General features: G+C 42.0%; 1 protein-coding gene across 2 annotated transcripts in view; it reads right to left on the reverse strand.

Moving 5' to 3' along the window:
- Positions 1–17,055: 17,055 nt before the first annotated feature.
- The window catches only part of MARCHF11 (membrane associated ring-CH-type finger 11), a 113,263-nt gene continuing 111,920 nt past the window's right edge, over positions 17,056–18,398 (reverse strand). The window contains exon 4 of one of the 2 annotated variants that reach the window (XM_040262475.1): positions 17,056–18,107. In XM_040262475.1, the coding sequence (XP_040118409.1) occupies positions 17,785–18,107 (323 nt within the window). In that variant the 3' untranslated portion in view covers positions 17,056–17,784. The remainder of the gene's footprint in view (positions 18,108–18,398) is intronic. The other variant, XR_005724794.1, reaches the window with a different exon arrangement.

Below are 18,398 nucleotides of genomic sequence, written 5' to 3' on the forward strand. Positions count from 1 at the left end.
TGGTGGCACTGTCAGTAAAGAATCCGTCTGCAATGCAGGAGACCTGGGTTCTGTCTTTGGGTTGGGATGATCCCCTGCAGGAGGAGATGGCAACCCACTCCAGTATTCTTGCCTGGAGAATCCCCATGGACAGAGGAGGCCGGTGGGCTACAGTTCATGAGGTTGCAAACAGTAGGACATGACTGAGCGACTAACTAGAACACACAGCACATTAAAACAATAGAATTAATTTATGAGAACTAACTAACATTTATAACTAACATGTCTATTTATTACAATTAGTAATTAACTATAACTTGTTATAATCAATAATGTTATTAGCAGTGAGTTGTCAACCCCTCGGACAATCAAACACCATAGGACAGGTAATCCACTGCTAGGAATTGATTGAAGGACCTGGGTAAGGCTCAGACAGTCAGCAACCTCATGAGATCCCAGGTTGGCGGGACACTCAGCCAGGAGTGATCGCCAAACTCCCTTGGAGTGATCACCGTAGAAGCCACACTGAGAGAGGAGACACGTGGGCTACTGGAGCAGCCAGTAGGAAGTGGGCACCGAGGCTAATGCCCCTTTGGTCAACCAGCTACTCCTGAGACTGAGGTCAGTCTACAGAGTAAGATCACATGCAGACCAGACATCCTCCTCCCACCACTGGTATATAATACAAATCTTTCCACTTTCCCTTCTGCCTCCTAAATAATAGAGAAGAAAATGGAGGAGAGCTAAAAATTATTTTTTAAAAAAGATTTAAAAATTAAATTTGTTCTTATTTGTTCACAAGATACAGCTTTTATTAAGAAACTTGTACTCTAAACCAGAAGAGATTGAATTATCTTAACCAGCAAATTTAAACATCTCACCCCTACCCCAACTGCACTTTCAATGCGAGTAGGGACCCCAAAACTCTAGAGTCACACTCGTAAAAACTAAAAACCCTTTTGTTTTGTTTTTGACAATCTGGGCTACAGTATATACATTTCAATTGGCTTCCCAGGTGAGGCAGTGGTAAAGAATCCGCCTACCACTGCAGGAGAAGAAAGAGATGTGGGTTCAGTCCCTGGGTCAGGAAGATGCCCTGGAGGAGGAAATGGCAGTCCATTCCACTGTCGCCTGGGAAATTCCATAGATGGAAGAGCCTTGGCAGGCTACAATCCATGAAGCCACAAAGAATCAGACACGACTGAGTGACTGAACACACATATACATTTCAATCCTGATTCATTCTGGTTTTTAGTCTTCATTCTGTTCTGGCTGGAGCAGGTGGGATCGTGGCAAGTAATGAGGCTGGATAGACAGAAAGGAATCAACTTTTGGGTACCATTTTAGGAGTCTGGATCTTATCCTAAAGGCAAAAAGGAGGAGGCTTTGAAATGTTTTAAGTCAGTGAGTGACACAATTAGATTTGTGACTTGGAAAAATCACTCTGACAGAAGTATGGGGTTTAGTGTGAGCAAAATTAGAAACTGAGAGAACAGATAAGAGACTATTGAAGAAAGCTAGGCAAGAAGTCGTGAGGGTATTTTTTTAAAAGAGAGTGGCAGTGGGTGTGGATAAAATGGGACTGGATGAGATCAAGGAAGTAAATCCATAGGAAGGCAGAATGTCAGAATGATGCTTACATCTTGGCTTGGCCAACTGGGTGGATCATGATGTCATTTAATAAGAAAGGAATATGGTGCAGGGGTGGATTTGAGGAACAGAAGGGAGAAATGATGAGCTTTTAACCTGTTACTGTTCAATGTCCATGGAAGATTCAAGAGGATACCTCCAAGGTCCTCTTGCATTTTAGGTCTTAAAATGCAACAAAGAATTTTGGCTTGATGGTAAAGAAAATAAAGAGATTAGGAAGAACTAAGTAAACTCCTGGCTGAAAATTCTACAATGGAGTGGTAAGAAAAATTGAAAGATTGGGTGTTCAGTTTGCAAAAGGGTTGCTTTTATTTTTTTCAAAAACAAAACCAAATCAGAAAATGAATGACAGAGTTTCATTCATCTCACATAGCAAAAAGCTAAGAGGTAAGTGGTTGCTGTCATTGGTTCAAATGTTCAATGATGTTAGCACCAATGTGTCTGAAGTTCTGTTATCCTAAAATTTCCAGATGGCTGTTTCAGCTCTAGCCTCCATTTACATTCAAAGCAGGGAGGGGGAGGGTCACCAGTCTGACCCTTCTAATCAAGAAACCAGGAACTTCTTCCCAGTTACCCTACCTGGCTTGTGGCTATGTATCTTTTCCCAAATGGTGGCACATTGCCATCCTTGGCCAAGAAGCTGAAACTAATGATGAAGTTATATGTGTGGAGATGTATATAGTTGCAAGGGCTTCCCACATGGCACTAGTGGTAAAGAACTGGCCTGCCAGTGTAGGAGACATAAGAGGCTTAGGTCAGGAAGATCCCTGCATCAGGAAGATCCCCTGGAGGGAGACATGGCAGCCCACTCCAGTATTCTTTTCTGGAGAATCCCATGGACAGAAGAGCCTAGCAGGCTATGATCCGTTGGGTTGCAAAGAATCAGACACAATTGAAGAGACTTAGCACACACATACACATACGGTTGTAAGAGGCAGCTGCAAGAGAGTAGGGAGTGGGTGTTGGGTTGACTAAGAAATGGCATTTGCAGAGGCCAAAGCAATAGACAAGTGTCAGTGATAAGGAAAGTTGGGGAAGTCTATAAAGGGTATTAAGCAGAATCTTAATACCTTCACTTAATAGAAAATTTAAAATCCCTTATCTGGATATTTTGGAAAATTTTAAAACATCTGATTTGGACAGCTTTCTTTTATTTATTCATTTTTAATTTTTGGCTGCATGTGGGATCTTAGTTCTCTGACCAAGGATCAAACATGTACCCCCTGCACTGGAAGGTGGAGTCTTAAACCCTAGACCACCAGGGAAGTCCTGAGAGCTTTACCTTTATGGGATACTAAAATAACTAGGTGGTATGTGGAATATCGTTGAGTTGAAGAGAAAGAAACTTGAGTCAGGCTCCCTGAGTCTGTACTCAGTTTCACCACTCACCACCCAGTAGTCATCCATGTTTCATTCACCTCTTAGGCCAGACTTCCTTCATCCATAAAATAGAAATTATAAACTTTCCAAACACTGGACAGCAAGAGGATCAGATCAGTTAATCTGAAAGGAAATCAACCATGAATATTTTTTGGAAGGGCTGAGTTCATTGACTATTCATTGGACTGATGCTGAAGCTGAAGCTCCAATACTTTGGCCATCTGATCAAAGAGCTGACTCATTGGAAAAGACCCTGATGCTGGGAAAGATTGAGGACAGGAGCAGAAGGGGGAGACATGGTGTCCAAGGATGACATTGTTGGATGACACCATCGTCTCGAAGGACATGAGTTTGAGCAAACTCCAGGGGATAGTGAGGGACAGGGAAGCCTGGGGTGCTGCAGTCCATGGGGTCACAAAGAATCAGACAAAACTGAGCAACTGAACAACAACAAAACACTGCCTAGCACAGAGTGAAGGCTCATTAATGTCAGTTGCTTTTATTAAATCATACACTCTCTTTGAACAGGTCATAATATTCAATTATCATAGTGGAAAATTACATTCAAAGAAGTAATCAATTGATTTTTTTTCTAATGCCATGCCTTATAATAACCATCCTCATCCATGATTTGCCAAGTAAAATTGTTTTTTAAAATTCTAAAATTAAATAAGGGTAACAAATAAACAAAAATAACACAAGGGAAATTTGGAGAGTGACATGATTCTGCTTGCAGGTCTATCTGATTGCATTGCATTATGCATGAATTCCAATAGGTTTCTTAATTCAAGAGGCAGTCCCTGGGTGAAGGGGGATCTAAGCCATAAAGGGATTATGAAGAAACTGAAGCAGATTGTTCTGTGATGGCTCTTCCTGGAGCCTGAGCACGTATGCAATTTGCAACTTGAGTAGGACGGCCAAAACCTGCACTTTTAAGACTTTGCCTTCTTGGTAGAGCAGTTGCTCTGGGTCCTGGAGGTAGGAGCAGAACAGTGCTCTCCCTTTTTACCCCCTCTCTTGTTGGGCTGCCTGGTGACCTAGACTCTGCATGCTTTAAAGGTTTTACTGCAAATAATTTGATGAAGTGAATATGATGAAGGCATCTCTGGAAACATCTGCTTCCAGCAGTACCTGTGCCCAACTGGGACCCAAACTTAGAAGAGGCAGCCTTACTTAGCAAAACTTTAGACACTGAGAATAATGAACTTGCAGGTGAGCACAAACTGAAGATCACTCTTGCTGTAGGCACACCAGACAAATTTGTCCTAAAACAACTTGGCAGATAATTTAATTTAATCCTTAATTAAATTAAGGATCTTGAGATGGGGCTAATTATTAAAAATATATAATTATAATAATACTCATTCTAGATTATCTGGGGGGACCAAGTGTAATCACAAGAGCCCTTATAAGAAGCCCTTATAAGGGACACAGGACAGCTAAAGTAAGAGAAGAGATATGGCAGTGATGCACTTTGCCAATGGAGGAAGGGACCACAAGTCAAGGAGTGTGGGTGGCTTCTGGAAGCCGGAAAAGAGAAGGAAGCAATTCTTCCCTCAAGCTTCCAGAAGGAACCCTGTTGATTTCAGCTCCTGAAGATCCACTTTGGACTTGTGACCTCCAGAAATATATGATAATAAAGATGTATTGCTTTAAGCCATTAGTGGTAAGTGGTAATTTGTTACAGCAGCAACAGGAAATTAACACCAGAGCTTATCACTCGTCTGTTTCACTGTCAGATATCTCAACGACCTCCTTCTCATCTTCTGAGAAGTGCCCAGGCTGAGATCCTGATGCTGGTAAAGACTGAGGGCAGGAGGAGAAGGGGACAAAAGAGGATGAGATGGACACGACTCAGTGACTAAACAATTCATCACCAATATTCTACAGAGGGTGTTTAAACATCAATTGCATAGATAATTTTTGAAGCTCACAGAACAGTCTCTAGGAAGCTGATATAATGAAAAATTGATTTTTTCATTTCAATAGCCATTAGGCCAACTCTATAGACAGTGATAAGATTAATCCTAGCCCAATCCATCCAATCAGGGACTTGTAAACAACCTAGCTTATGTGTTCCCAAAACACTAATGACGTCTTCCTTTCAGGAGATTTTGCTTCAAGCACAAAGGCCCTTAAGATATTTGTGGGACTTTTCCAGAGATCCTAGCTGGCAGAGTAACTGTTGGAAAGAAGATCTATTCAGGAAAGAGTACATTTTTTTTTCTTTTTCTTCTAGGCTTAATATAAAGCATACTCCTTTTTTTTTTTTTTCTTTTTTGAAATGGTGACAGTCAGGAAGAGCTCTCTTTTCTCAAAAAAGGAAATAAATTATGGATTTTGATAATGGTGGTGTTGCTGCAGAATGATGAAGAAGGAAGAGGTGGAGAAGGAACAGAAGGAGGAGAAGGAGAGGAAGAAAGAAAAGAAGAAAATTGGCAAGTGTTATGGTTAATGAGATCTTAGAGGTTATCTAATCTGACTAGACCATGCAGTGCAATCTCTTAGCAGGTCAATGACCATGCTTTATTTTGCTTTAAAAATTGCCACATGATTTCTTAATGCAAAGGCTAGCCAGTTAATAAGAGACTTAGTGGTGAGCAGAGCCTCTTTGGCATGACTGAACCCTCTTTGTGCTTAAACCCAGGTGTGGCTCTCACCGGGTTGACTGAACTCACAGTGTCTACTGTCAGCGGTCCCCTCAATATTCCAGCAGTCCGTCTTTTTCTCAGGCCCCTTTCTTCTCCATTTTTCACCCATTTTAAGTACTTTCAACAATCTCCTCTGATTCCAGCCTCTCCCTTTTTATTCTTATCAGATTCATTTAGTGATTTTTCTCAAAATATAATTGTTGAGGACCCACTCTGGGCCAGCCAGTCTCCTAGGCATGGGAAAGCAGCAATGAGCAGACACGGCCCCAGATTGCATGGAGCTTATACTGTGTGGATGCAGAGAGTACTTAATAAGTAGGCATACACTGTGTTGGGTGAGGAAGTGTTTTGCTAGGGAAACAAAGTGGAGTAAGGGAATCGGGAGGAGAGTGTCATTTTTAAGAGATCCAGAAGGACCTCCTGACAAGAAGAAACTGAAGTGGTGCTGTGAAGACTGGAGGGCAAAAGTATTCTGGGCAGAAGGAAAAGCAGGTGCTAAAGTTCTGAAGCAGGAATGTGCCTTATGTGCTTGGAGATCAGCTCGAGCCAACCTGAGCTGTGAGAAGGGTAAGAGGTGACATCAGGGGGCAACTAGAGTCAGACCACATGGCACCTGTGAGAGTGAGGACATTGATTTCATGTTCAGAGGGAAGGGACCTCCTAAGAGGGCCTTTGAGTAGAGGGAGACACAACCTGATTTACATTTGGAAACGAGGACTCTGCTGCTCCACTGAGCTGGGACAGTGGGGGGACAAAAAGAGAGGATTAGTTTCTTGGGGCAAAGCAACCAAAACTGCTATTGTTCAGTCACTCAGTCCTGTGCATGTCCAGCTCTTTGCGACCCAATGGACTGTATCACACCAGGCTCCCCTGTCCTTCATCAACTCCTGGAATTTGCTCAAACTCATGTCTATTAAGTCGGTGATGCCATCTAACCCTCCAATCCTCTGTTGTCTCATCTCATCCTCTGTCATCCCCTTCTCCTGCCTTCAATCTTTCCCAGCATCAGGGTCTTTTCTAATGAGTCAGCTCTTTGCATCAGGTGGCCAAAGTATTGGAGCTTCAACTTCAGCATCAGTCCACTGAATATTTAATGAAATCAGCCCTTCCGATGAATATTCAGGACTTATTTTCTTTAGGATTGACTGGTTTGATCTCCTTGCTGTCCAAGGGACTCTCAAGAGTCTTCTCCAGCACCACGGTTTGAAAAGCATCAGTTCTTCAGTGTTCAGCATTATTTATGGTCCAACTGTCACATCTGTACATGACCACTGGAAAAACAATAGCTTTGACTATAGAGACCTTTGTTGGCTGCTTTCTAAAATGAGGCCTAGGTTTGTAAAACTTTTCTTCCAAGGAGTGAGCATCTTTTAATTTCACGGCTGCAGTTATAGTCCGCAGTGATTTTGGAACCCAAGAAAATAAAGTCTATCTGTGTTTCCATTTTTTTCCCCATCTATCTGCCATGAAGTGATGGGGTTGGATGCCAAAAACCAAAAATTTATTCTCTCACAGTTCTAGTGGTCAGAAGTCCAAAATCAAGGTGGTGGGGGCACCAATCTCTGAAGGCTCTAGACATGCACTCTCCTCCACCTCCTCCCGGCTCCCAGTGGCTGCCAACAGTCCCTGGTTCACAGTTGCACCATCGTCTCTGCCTCCATCATTATCACACGGCTTCCTCCCCAGCTGTGTGTGTCTCTGTGTGTTTTCACGTGGCCTTCATATGAGGATGCAACTGTTGGATTTAGAGATCTGTTATCACCTTATCTTAACTAGTTATAAATGTAAAATACCTATTTCCAAATAAGGTCACATTCTTAGGGTCCATATGGACATGCATTTGGTGGAAAAAAGCATTCACCCCAGTATCTCTGACTAAGGGAGCTGTGACAATGGTCCCCATGAGTGATGACGGTGGTTTAGACCAGAAAGAGAGGGAATGACCAGCCATCAGACTCAGGGAAAATGTTACAAGGTGAAATGACAGAATTCACTAGTGGCCTTACTGTGGGACACAAGAGGATTCAGAGATGACACCCAGACTTTTGGCCTCAGCAGTTAACTGAAAGAGTGCAATTTTCATGTGTGATGATGGCAGGGGAGCAGGTGTTCGAGGTGAGATCAACCACTCTGGTTTGGATAGAGCTGGAGATGCCTCAGCTCCTGTTTCAAGAAGACAGGCTCCTCTAGACAGAGGCACCTTAATTTTCTTCCCCCAAAGCTACAGACTCATCCTCACCTCTTGCTTCTCTTTTCTCCTTCCCCTTACGTTGAGGTTAAAGTTTGAATACTTTGAATACTGTTTATGAGCTCCAGAGAAGTCTGGCTACAGTTCACAGTGTTGCAGAGTCTGACACAACTGAAGTGACTTAGCACGCATGCACGCACACACACACACACACACACACACACACACACACACACACACATCTGAGCTCCAGATCCTTGCCCGCCCCACACCCTCCTCAGGGAGCTTGTAAGGATCATCTCCTTCCCTCACTTAATTAATTAATTTATCATTATTTGGGTGCACTGAAATGCATGTGGGATCTTAGTTCCCCTACCAGGGATCCAACAGGCATCTTCTGAATCGCAAGAGCAGAGTCTGAAACACAGGACCACCAGAGAGGTCCTTTCCCTCATATATTTACAACTTCAGCCTCTCAGTTGTTCCCTATCCCATGTCAGCTTATTTCCATTTTTGCTTGCTTCCTGGAATGAAAGAGAGAAAGAAAACCTGTTTTAAGGGAGAAAGAAAACTCTGCTCTGAGAACACAGCTGTCGTGTACTTTTCACTGCCATTCATAATTGGATCACAAATTCTTCCCCACCACCAGCTTTACAGAAACCACTTCTGTCGAGATTATCAAGGCCCCCTTGCTAAATATCACTAATGCTTTGAAGCCTCCACCTAACTTTTTAGTTACAATTAATACCCTTGGGGGCTTCCCAGGTAGCGCTAGTGGTAAAGAACATGCCTGCAGATGCAGGAGACATAAGAGACGTAGTTTTGATCCCTGGGTTGGGAAGATTCCCTGGAGAAGGGCATGACAACCCACTCCAGTGTTCTTCCCTGGGAAATGCTATAGACAGAGGAGCATGGCAGACTACAGTCCATGAGGTCAGCAAAGAGTTGGACAGGACTGAAGCAACTTGGCGTGTCTGAACTCTTGACCTCTTTTCCCCTTTTGAAGCAGGCTTTCCTTTTGGCTTCTAAACATTCATCTTCCTTGTTATTCTCCCCACTCTGTCTGCCCCTTCCTCTTGTCCCCCAGGTGCTGCTCCACTGTGTGCTGATCACTCTCTCTCTCTCTCTCTCACACACACACACACACAAGTACATCCAGCAGAGACCTTGCTCTTGAGCTCTGGACTCACACATCCGAATGCCTCTTAGATGTCTCCACACTGCAGTCTTACAGACACGCAAACTCAGCTTAGGCTCATTCTGCCACCTCCTCCTCTCCAGATACAGGCTTCTCCTGAACTCTCTCTCTGCCTCCTGATTCTTCAGGTTCTCAGTTTCGAGGTTACCTTCTTTAGGAAACCTTCCCTGAGCCTTCCATCTGACTCAGTCCTTCTTATGCACTCCTTTCTTAAATTTTTGTTTCTGACATCACAACACTTAAGCCACCTACAGTAAGTCTCCTACATAGGAACCTTCAAGTTGCAAACTTTCAAAGATGGGAACATGCATTCTGTCAATGTCAAGCATGAGTGGAACTGCAGTTTGCCTTTATCTCCTATTGCTGACGATCCTTCAGTGCTACCATCTCCCATTTCCTTTACCTCCTTCAGCCAGTAGCTCTTCTTGCCTGTTCACTTCATGCCAGCCCCTGTGTGCCAGCTGTTGTACTGTACTATTTCATTTGTCAAGGTACTATACTGTAAGAGTAAAAATGTTAATTTGTGTATTTGTTTGCTCTTTATGTGTTATTTGTGTGAAAAGCATTACAAACATACTACAGCACAGTGCTATATAGCTGATTGTGTTAGCTGGGTAACTAGGCTAACTTTGTTGGACTTACAAACAAACTTGGACTTACAAACATGCTCTGGAATGGAACTCGTTCATGTGTAGGGAACTTACTGTAATTGATTTGCCAATATATTTGACTTCATCCTCTCCAAGACCACAAACTTCTTGCAATCAGGCTGTCTCATGTCCATCCCCAGGTGTCACCTCATGGGCAGTCCTTGGGCTTGTTACCACCGTGCCCCACGTTTTCCTGTCCTTTCGTTTTTGCTGCTTCACCTGATCTCTTCTCGATTTCTCTAAGGAAGGGGGGGTGTCCAACTCATCTGAGAAGCTGGTTCTTCATAGTCGCCACCAGGAGCAGCCTGCTGTGTGCCTAGCCACAGTGCTTTTAACCATGGCCTAACAGGCTACAGGGGCTTCCCATGTGGCTCAGTGGTAAAGAATCCACTTGCCAATGAAGGAGACGCGGGAGGCTCCGGTTCCATCCCTGGGTCAGGAAGATCTCCTGGAGAAGGAAATGGCAGCTCACTCCAGGGTTCTTGCCTGGAAAATCCCATGGACAGAGGAGCCCGCTGGGCCACAGTCCATGAGTCACAAAGAGTTTGACATGACTGAGCTCATGCATGTCACATCAAAGGATGGATCCACCTCATCTGCCTAAGGCAGGATTGATGAATAAGAAAGGGAATTTACAGAAGAAGCATCCTGAGAGCTGCAGCTAACCCAGCCAATCACACTGTGAGCAGCATAAGTTGGGTGGCACTGTTTCTTCTTCTCCTGGTCTCTGAATCAATGCCTTGGTTCCTTTTTAATTCCTGACATTACCAAGACTGTTATGGGAAGAATGTCCCACAGAGAATCTCCAGCATCCTTCCACACTGTCCTTGTTGCCATAGTAGCCTCTAGGCAGTAAGTATTCCCCTTAGAGCTGAGACAAGGAGCTAAAGATGGCATTGTCAGAAGATGTTTCTTTCCCGGCTCCTCTCACCCGTGGGTGATGTCCTTCCTTGGTCCAGCAGCTAGGATGAATGTTCCTGCTTTCTGGCTCCATATAGCAGAATTTAAAATGCCCAGGTTACCATTATTCGCTTATATACATTAGATTCCATTGTCTGTGCATCTGAGAGCAAATCTCTTTTTTCTTCTTGGGACACTATGATGATTTCCCCTTAAAGCCCTGAAAAACTTTTCAAAAATACAATAAATCTTCACGAAAATTAAGAGACTGCTAACCTGTTTTGGAAAATCACTGTGAAATGCTTTGGGGTAAGGTTTTTTATTTTAATACATCATCAAATTTTACAGATGTGGGACACCCCTGGCAGTCCAGTGGACAAAGCTCTGCCTTCCTGCTACAGGGGGGATGGATTTGATACCTGGTCATGAAACTGGGATCCTGTTATGTTGCATGATGTGACCCAAAACAGAAAATTAAAAATTTTTTACAGGAAATCATACATTGTTTTCATTCCCCCACTGGATCCTAAGGGAATATTTCTTAAAATAACTTTGTATATTAGTCTTGACTAATTGGCTAAACAAATTCACTGTGTATAAAATAGCATCTTTATGAAGATAGTGAATTATTGTGTAGATTCCACAGAGGCCTGAGCTTTGAGCTTTGTTATAAAACATGGCACCTGTTGCGATTCTGTATCACACAAACATGATGGGAACATTTTTTTTCTGAACTGATAAACTGTAACTAAACTAACAGCCTAAAGTATCTTCCTAAGATCTTTAACCAATTATTTCTAAATATACTGAACATAAATTTATACTGTATGTGTTACATCATTATATGAACATATATATTAAAAGTAAAAACCAAATTTTCACCACTGAAGTCTGATAAAGGATGATCTTGGAAAGAAATTTTTAGAATATATGGTATTTGCAATATACTATCATTAAAAATTTTAACTAAAAAAAGTAAGCTTTAAAGGAAAATATGGATAAGACATGTCCAGTGCTTAAATTGAAGATAAACTGCTAGATGATAAGGAATCAAACTCTGGATAAGCAAAGGGAAATTAATTTTGTGATTTAACTCCACAGATAAAGAAGGACTGAGAATCAAAAATAATAATACAGTATGTAAGTGTTGCTTATTTATGAGGGAAAAATCAAAAAGAGAAGAATAGCAGTCCTAGACTGAAACAGAAGCCAACAGTGAGAGCTTGCTTTATTTTGGTATATTTTTAACATATAGAATTAAAACATTTTTAATGATATTTAAGAAAAGACAGATGATAAAATTTATTTACTCTAGGAAATGTTTAGAAGTACCGTCAACAAGTACTGCTCAAAATTCTCCAAGCTAGGCTTCAACAGTATGTAAACCAAGAACTTCCAGATGTTCAAGTTGGATTTAGAAAAGGCAGAGGAACCAGAGATCAAATGGCCAACATTATGCTGGGTCATAGAAAAAGCAACAGAATTCCAGAAAAACATCTACTTCTTCTTCAATGACTATGCTAAAAGCCTTTGACTGTGTGGATCATAGCAAACTGTGGAAGTTTCTTCAAGAGGTGGGAATACCAGATCACCTGACCTACCTCCTGAGAAATATGTATGCAGGTCAATAAGAAACAGTTAGAACTGGACATGGAACAACGGACTGGATCCAACTTGGGAAAGGAGTACGTCAAGGCTGTATATTGTCACCCTGCTTATTTAACTTTTATGCAGCAAATATCACGTGAAATGCTGGGCTGGATGAAGTGCAAGCTGGAATCAAGATTGCCGGGAGAAACATCAATAAGTCAGATAGCAGATGACATCACCCATATGGCAGAAAGAGAAGAGGAGCTAAAAAGCCTATTGATCAAAGTGAAAGAGGAGAGTGAAAAAGCTGGATTAAAATTCAACATTCAAAAAATGAAAATCCAGTCCCATCACTTTATGGTAAATAGATGGGGAAACAATGGAAACAGTGACAGACTTTATTTTCTTGGGCTCCAAAATCACTGCAGATGGTGATTGCAGCCATGAAATTAAAAGATGCTTGCTCCTTGGAAGAAAAGCTATGACCAACCTAGACAGCATATTAAAAAGCAGAGACATTATTTTGCTTACAAAGGTCCATCTAGTCAAAGCTATGGTTTTTCCAGTAGCCTTGTATGGATGTGAGAGTTGGACCATAAAGAAACCTGAGTCCCAAAGAATTGATGCTTTTCTACTGTGGTGTTGGAGAAGACTCTTGAGAGTCCCTTGGACTGCAAGGAGATCCAACCAGTCCATCCTAAGGGAAATCAGTCCTGAATATTCATTGAAAGGACTGATGTTGAAGCTGAAGCTCCAATGCTTTGGCCATCTGATGCAAGGAACTGACTCCTTAGAAAAGACCCTGATGCTGGGAAAGATTGAAGGCAGCAGAAGAAGGGGATGACAGAGAAGGAAATGGTTGGGTGGCATCACCAACTCTATGGACATGAGTTTGAACAAGCTCTGGGAGTTGGAAGCCTGGTGTGCTGCAGTCCATGGGGTTGCAAAGAGTCAAACACAACTGAGCGAAGGAACTGAACTAAATCGTCAATAATAAAGAAACTATATTCTATTTCACAAGAGCTTCGGCATGCTCTTCGCTTCAGAATTAAGGGTTTTTCTGTCTTCTGGGAGAGAGGAGGAAAATCCGTTTGATGCTCCAGTGTTTCTATGGTAGCTAGTGTATAGCAAAAGTGGCTGACTGCTGCCTGCTGTAGGATGTCTCCAAACCCTCTTGAGGACAGGGTCATAATTCATTACATTTGCCCCTGATCTTGAGAACTGGGAGTGTGACCCATAGTTACAGGGTCAAGAGAGGATAGTTTATTCCCCCCAAAGTTGACCTTGCTGGCTTTTAGCACCTAATGCTTGAGCACCATGTTCTCACTGGTCCCTGTGGGATTCAGTCCCAGCTACCTAGTCAAATCCCATAGGGTTTGCCAACCACAAATTGGCACTTGCCCTGGGTGCTTGTCATCTGCCTCCACAAGGATTGAATCATGTGCTGCTGCAGCTGCCGACCTCCAACACCCCCTGAAGGAGTTCAGGGTGGAGAGCAGAAATGAGGCACTCTGTGCTCCAGGAAAACCAGCAGCGTGGGTCTTCAGATAATCTCAAGAGCTGATTTTATGAATTCTATGAGCCCAGTTCTTGTATCTCCTCTTATAGAGAAAAGCACTGACACCCTTCACAGTGGTGACTGTTTTCTCATGACTAGCAGAAGCCTCACAAGACCAGCACAAATGTACACACACACACACACACACACAAAAGTGCGTGATTGCATGCACACTTAGCAGCAGCAGCAGTGCATACTCAGTCATGTCTGACTCTTTGCAACCCCATGGACTGTAGCCCACCAGGCTCCTCGGTCCGTTGGATTTTCCAGGCAAGAATACTGGTGTGGGTTGCCATTTCCTCCTCAAGAGGATCTTCCCACTTCAGGGACTGAACCCACATCATCTGTGAATATCCCACATTTCAGATGGATTCTTTACCACTGAGCCACCACCTGGGAAGTCCTGATTGCATGTATTCCTCCTTCAGCAAAATCACGTATATACTGTCCTTGCCCCATATCTCTTTAGAGGAGTCTCTCAGAGCTATCTAGGTGCTATCTCCTGGGCTGCAGTCCTCATTTTGCCCCCCAAAAGCTTAACTCGAAAGTCTCAGGTTGTGCTTTTTTTTTTTTTTTTTAAGTCAACAGGTTGTATCACTTTTTCAGATGTACCCTACACTCCCCCATGTGAGCTCTCTCACCATTACTGGGACATACCTCTGTTTTATCCCCAAGCTGTTCCTGGAATGTTCTTCTCCACTTACCTGATTTGCGAACGTCTACTCATGCCTCAATGCCCAGGTCCTGCCAGTTTCTCAGTGATGCTTTCTTCAGTTGCCCCAGAGAAACCTGACTGCTCCTGTGGACTGCCACTGCCTTTCACTCACCTGGAACCTGACCCATATCGTGCGGTGTGTCTCCCTGCGAACCTGGGTCATTCCACAGCCACGGCTCCCAGTGTCTGGCACACTGAAGGTGCCCCATCATTGTTTGTATTGCGGATTACTGGTTGAAAAGAGACAGAATGGATACAGGTCTAGATTTATATATATTGAAAAATACTCTTTAAATATTTCCAACTTTTTTTTTTCTACCATGAATGGTTTTGAAATTTAAGATAGCCTTAGCTAGAACTATAGCATTCACAATTGAAAATTGTTTATATCTGCAGTGGGTTACCATTCCCTTCTCCAGGGGATCTTCCTGACGCAGGGATTGAACCCAGGTCTCCTGCAATGCAGGCAGATTCTTTACCATTTGAGTCATCATGGAAGTTCACAACTGATACAGCATATTAGAATTTTTATTTATTTATATATTGGCCACCCCACATGGCCTGTGGGCTCTTAGTTCCCTTGCAGTGTAAGCTTGGACCACCAGGGAAATCTGTAGAATATTCATTTTGAAACAGAAAATTCAGTTCTCTCAATTCACGCACCCTACCTTCCACCCAGAGTAATTTGAGTTTCTGTGTAATCATTTCAGGGACCAAACATTTTGTTGAATGGAAATTCTGCCAGATTCTTTTCCAGCATTGATTTGGGTCACGTATGGGTATGGGAGTGTGTCAGGAGTTGGGGCCTGTGAAGATGGTGAGGTAAGATAAAGATATGGACAAAATGGGTGTCCATTGGGCAAGGCCATGGGAAGGGGAGACTGGGGTGAATCTTCCTTTCAGGTTGACAGACCCGTTGTGCCTTATCGTCTCCAGATGCCTCAGCCTTGGGCACTCCATGCAGGGCTACAGAAAGAGTCTCCCATCCTCTCCTCCTCCTCGTTTTTTGGGGAAGTTGATATGAATACAAAGGTTGGTATGAATACAAGGGATGGAGAAGTGATAGTCTCACTTGTGTTTGCAGTCTCTTGATCCAGTATTTTTACCACCATGCTGTAAACAAGAGCACCCAAAATTAAATGTGTGTTTAATTAAACAAGAGCACACTGCATTAAATGTGGTCATTGAAGACTCCCTTGGTGATTAAAGTGTCCAGGGCAAGTGTCCACGCTCATGGGCACAAGTCATGGATTGCTGCTTTGCCAGGACATTTGCATTCCTGGTTTTGTTGTCTATTAAATAAATAGTCTTCTTTTCTGCCCCGAGTGGCAAGACTGAGGGCAGAGAACAGGTGGACAGGACTGAGCCTCACCCGGGATGGTGTTCCTGTAACATCGGGTTCAAACAATCACCACTTCCTAGATCCTCTCACTTTCTAGATCCGTCCCGAAAGAGTAGTCTAATTTTCCTTCTTTCATGATTTCCTGATTCCTTCTTCATGTTTCTGCAAATGGTCACACCTTTAACTCATTCGTGATGCAGCTTTTTATTAACTGGGAAATTATTTCAACTTTTAGTAGAAGTGGCTCTGTATGAATCACAAGGCTACCTGTAAATGTTAACTGTTCTATTGTGAATCATTCAAAGGTTATTTTTAGAAAATAGAATGCAATGCATTTGATTTCATGTGCTTTAAAAATCTCACCATCAGTTACTTCAGACTTACCTGTTCATCTCGTTTCCAGTGAAAGCAGGACCACCTGCCTCCTCATCTATTCTGTCATTACCTGTTAAAATGTGCCATTTACTTCCATGAGGAGGAGAAAAGGGTGGAAAATTTCCAGGTATCTCTACTTAGCCACCTGTTCCTGGGGAGTCAAAAGATTAATTTTTATTTTCCTCTTTTCTCTTAAAAAATACTTATCTAGTAAAAGAGAACCACTTCTCGCTGCTGGAGAATATATTCCCCAGGACTTCATTAAACCAAGGAACAGAATCAGTGTTTAAATGATTAAGTAGGTATATAAGCTCTCACAAAAACAAAATCTAATTAAGATGGTACTCAATAGAAATCAAGATACTAATAATTAACATAAATAATTGCAGCTGGTCTATGAGAGGGTTAGAAAATATGAGGCAGTGTTATTATTACATGGTCAAGATGCAACATGTTGGTGAGCTTTTAGAGTTATAAGTAGGTGGGTTGCCCTGTCTATGTAACCTGCACTATAGGACAGGCATATCTCATTTTATTGCACTTCATTTTTTTTTCAATTGTGCCTTACCGACATTGCATTTTTTACAAATCAAAAGTTTAGGGCAACTCTGTGTGGAGCAAGTCCATTGGCACCATTTTTCCAATAACATTTTCTTATATCTGTGTCATATTTTGGTGATTCTTGAAATATTTTAAATTTCCCATTATTATACTTGTTATGGTGATCTGGGATCAGTGATCTTTGATGTTATTATTATAGCTTGAAGGCTCAGATGATGGCTAGCACTATTTAGATTTTTAAAGTAAGTACATTGGTTTTTTTTTTTTTAAGAAATAATGCTACTGGACACTTAAGACACTGCAGTACAGTGTAAACATCTTTTATATGCTCGGGAAACCAAAAAATTCGAGTGATTTGCTTTGTTGTGATATCAGCTTTATTGCAGGTCTGGAAGGGAACCTGTAGTATCTTTGAAGTATGTCTGTAAGACTATTTTTATTCCAATCATCTGTATCTTTTTATAAGCTATCTGAACTATTTCAGAAGTTAGAAAACAAGCCATAATTCCTAGGACTTGCATTCCTGGTGACAGTTTAATTGATCCCACACAAAAAAGTCACGCTTAGATTGACAACCAGCCAGAGGCATGAGGAGCATCATTGTGAGCATCACAGAGGATGTTTTACTTTGTCCTTGATGGGCACTTTGGAAATTTCCCACAGCATTCTAAAGGCTTCCCCACTCGTAGCATGCCTGAAAAATTACACATGGAGCAAAACGTTTGATAAAAATATATTTAAAACAAGCAAGAAAAAATAGTTTTGACCTTAAGTATAACTTTTATCATTCTTTTAACCAAGTAGAGTTAAATAATACATATAATGATTTCAAGTACCAACTTATAAAAGATGTGATAAATTAGAAAGCAAAGAACAGGAGGACTCTTTTTTCAGAAAAATGTATTTGCAATTCAAATGTTCATATAAAAAGCATAAATTTTAAAAAGTTCATAGATGTGTGTTTTTAGAAGTGCTATGGTTTTGCCATTCATTGCAATTACATTCCAAAATGTGCAGGGTGGTCCACACCGCACCTTCTCAGCTTTGTCACACTGAAGTCACTCTCATCACAACCTCCCCCGAGCTGTTATCTTCTGATAAATCTTCATGGGCCCTCATTCGATTGAACAAATGTAATAACACGTAGCCACACTGAAACCTTGGGGAGGTCAACTGGGTTGGGTGGACCAAGTTCCTATTCCGCAGAGCCGTCAACGGCAACCATAAAGTCCTGCTTGTGGAAGACTCTCCCCGGCTACTTTCTTCGATGTCTGTGGCTTTGTCATAATTTAATACATCCCAGTGTAAGTTGACAGCTCTCCAGCGCTTAAACACTCTGTAAACTGCAGCTCCTTCATGGCCAATGAGACCTGAAATTTGAGGGGGGCGGGGGGAAAGACTGGTCATCATCCAAAAGGTGAGAATGTTATTTTGTATCCAAGTAAGCCATTAAGGAAATAGTCAATTATCTGTTATTCAGCATCATCAAACAAATTGGTATTCTGACTACTCAAATATTATGTCTAATGGCAAGCTACTATCTGTATTACACAGGTGTAGTCAATATTCAAAAATAAGAATCTACTGCCATGCAGACAGTAAGGTCATCTTGGGTATAAACTACTTGCTTCATTTTGGCACAGAGTATGCTTAGGTATTAT

The sequence above is a fragment of the Oryx dammah genome, unplaced genomic scaffold (assembly GCF_014754425.2).
Source record: "Oryx dammah isolate SB20612 unplaced genomic scaffold, SCBI_Odam_1.1 HiC_scaffold_20, whole genome shotgun sequence".
NCBI lineage: Eukaryota > Metazoa > Chordata > Mammalia > Artiodactyla > Bovidae > Oryx > Oryx dammah.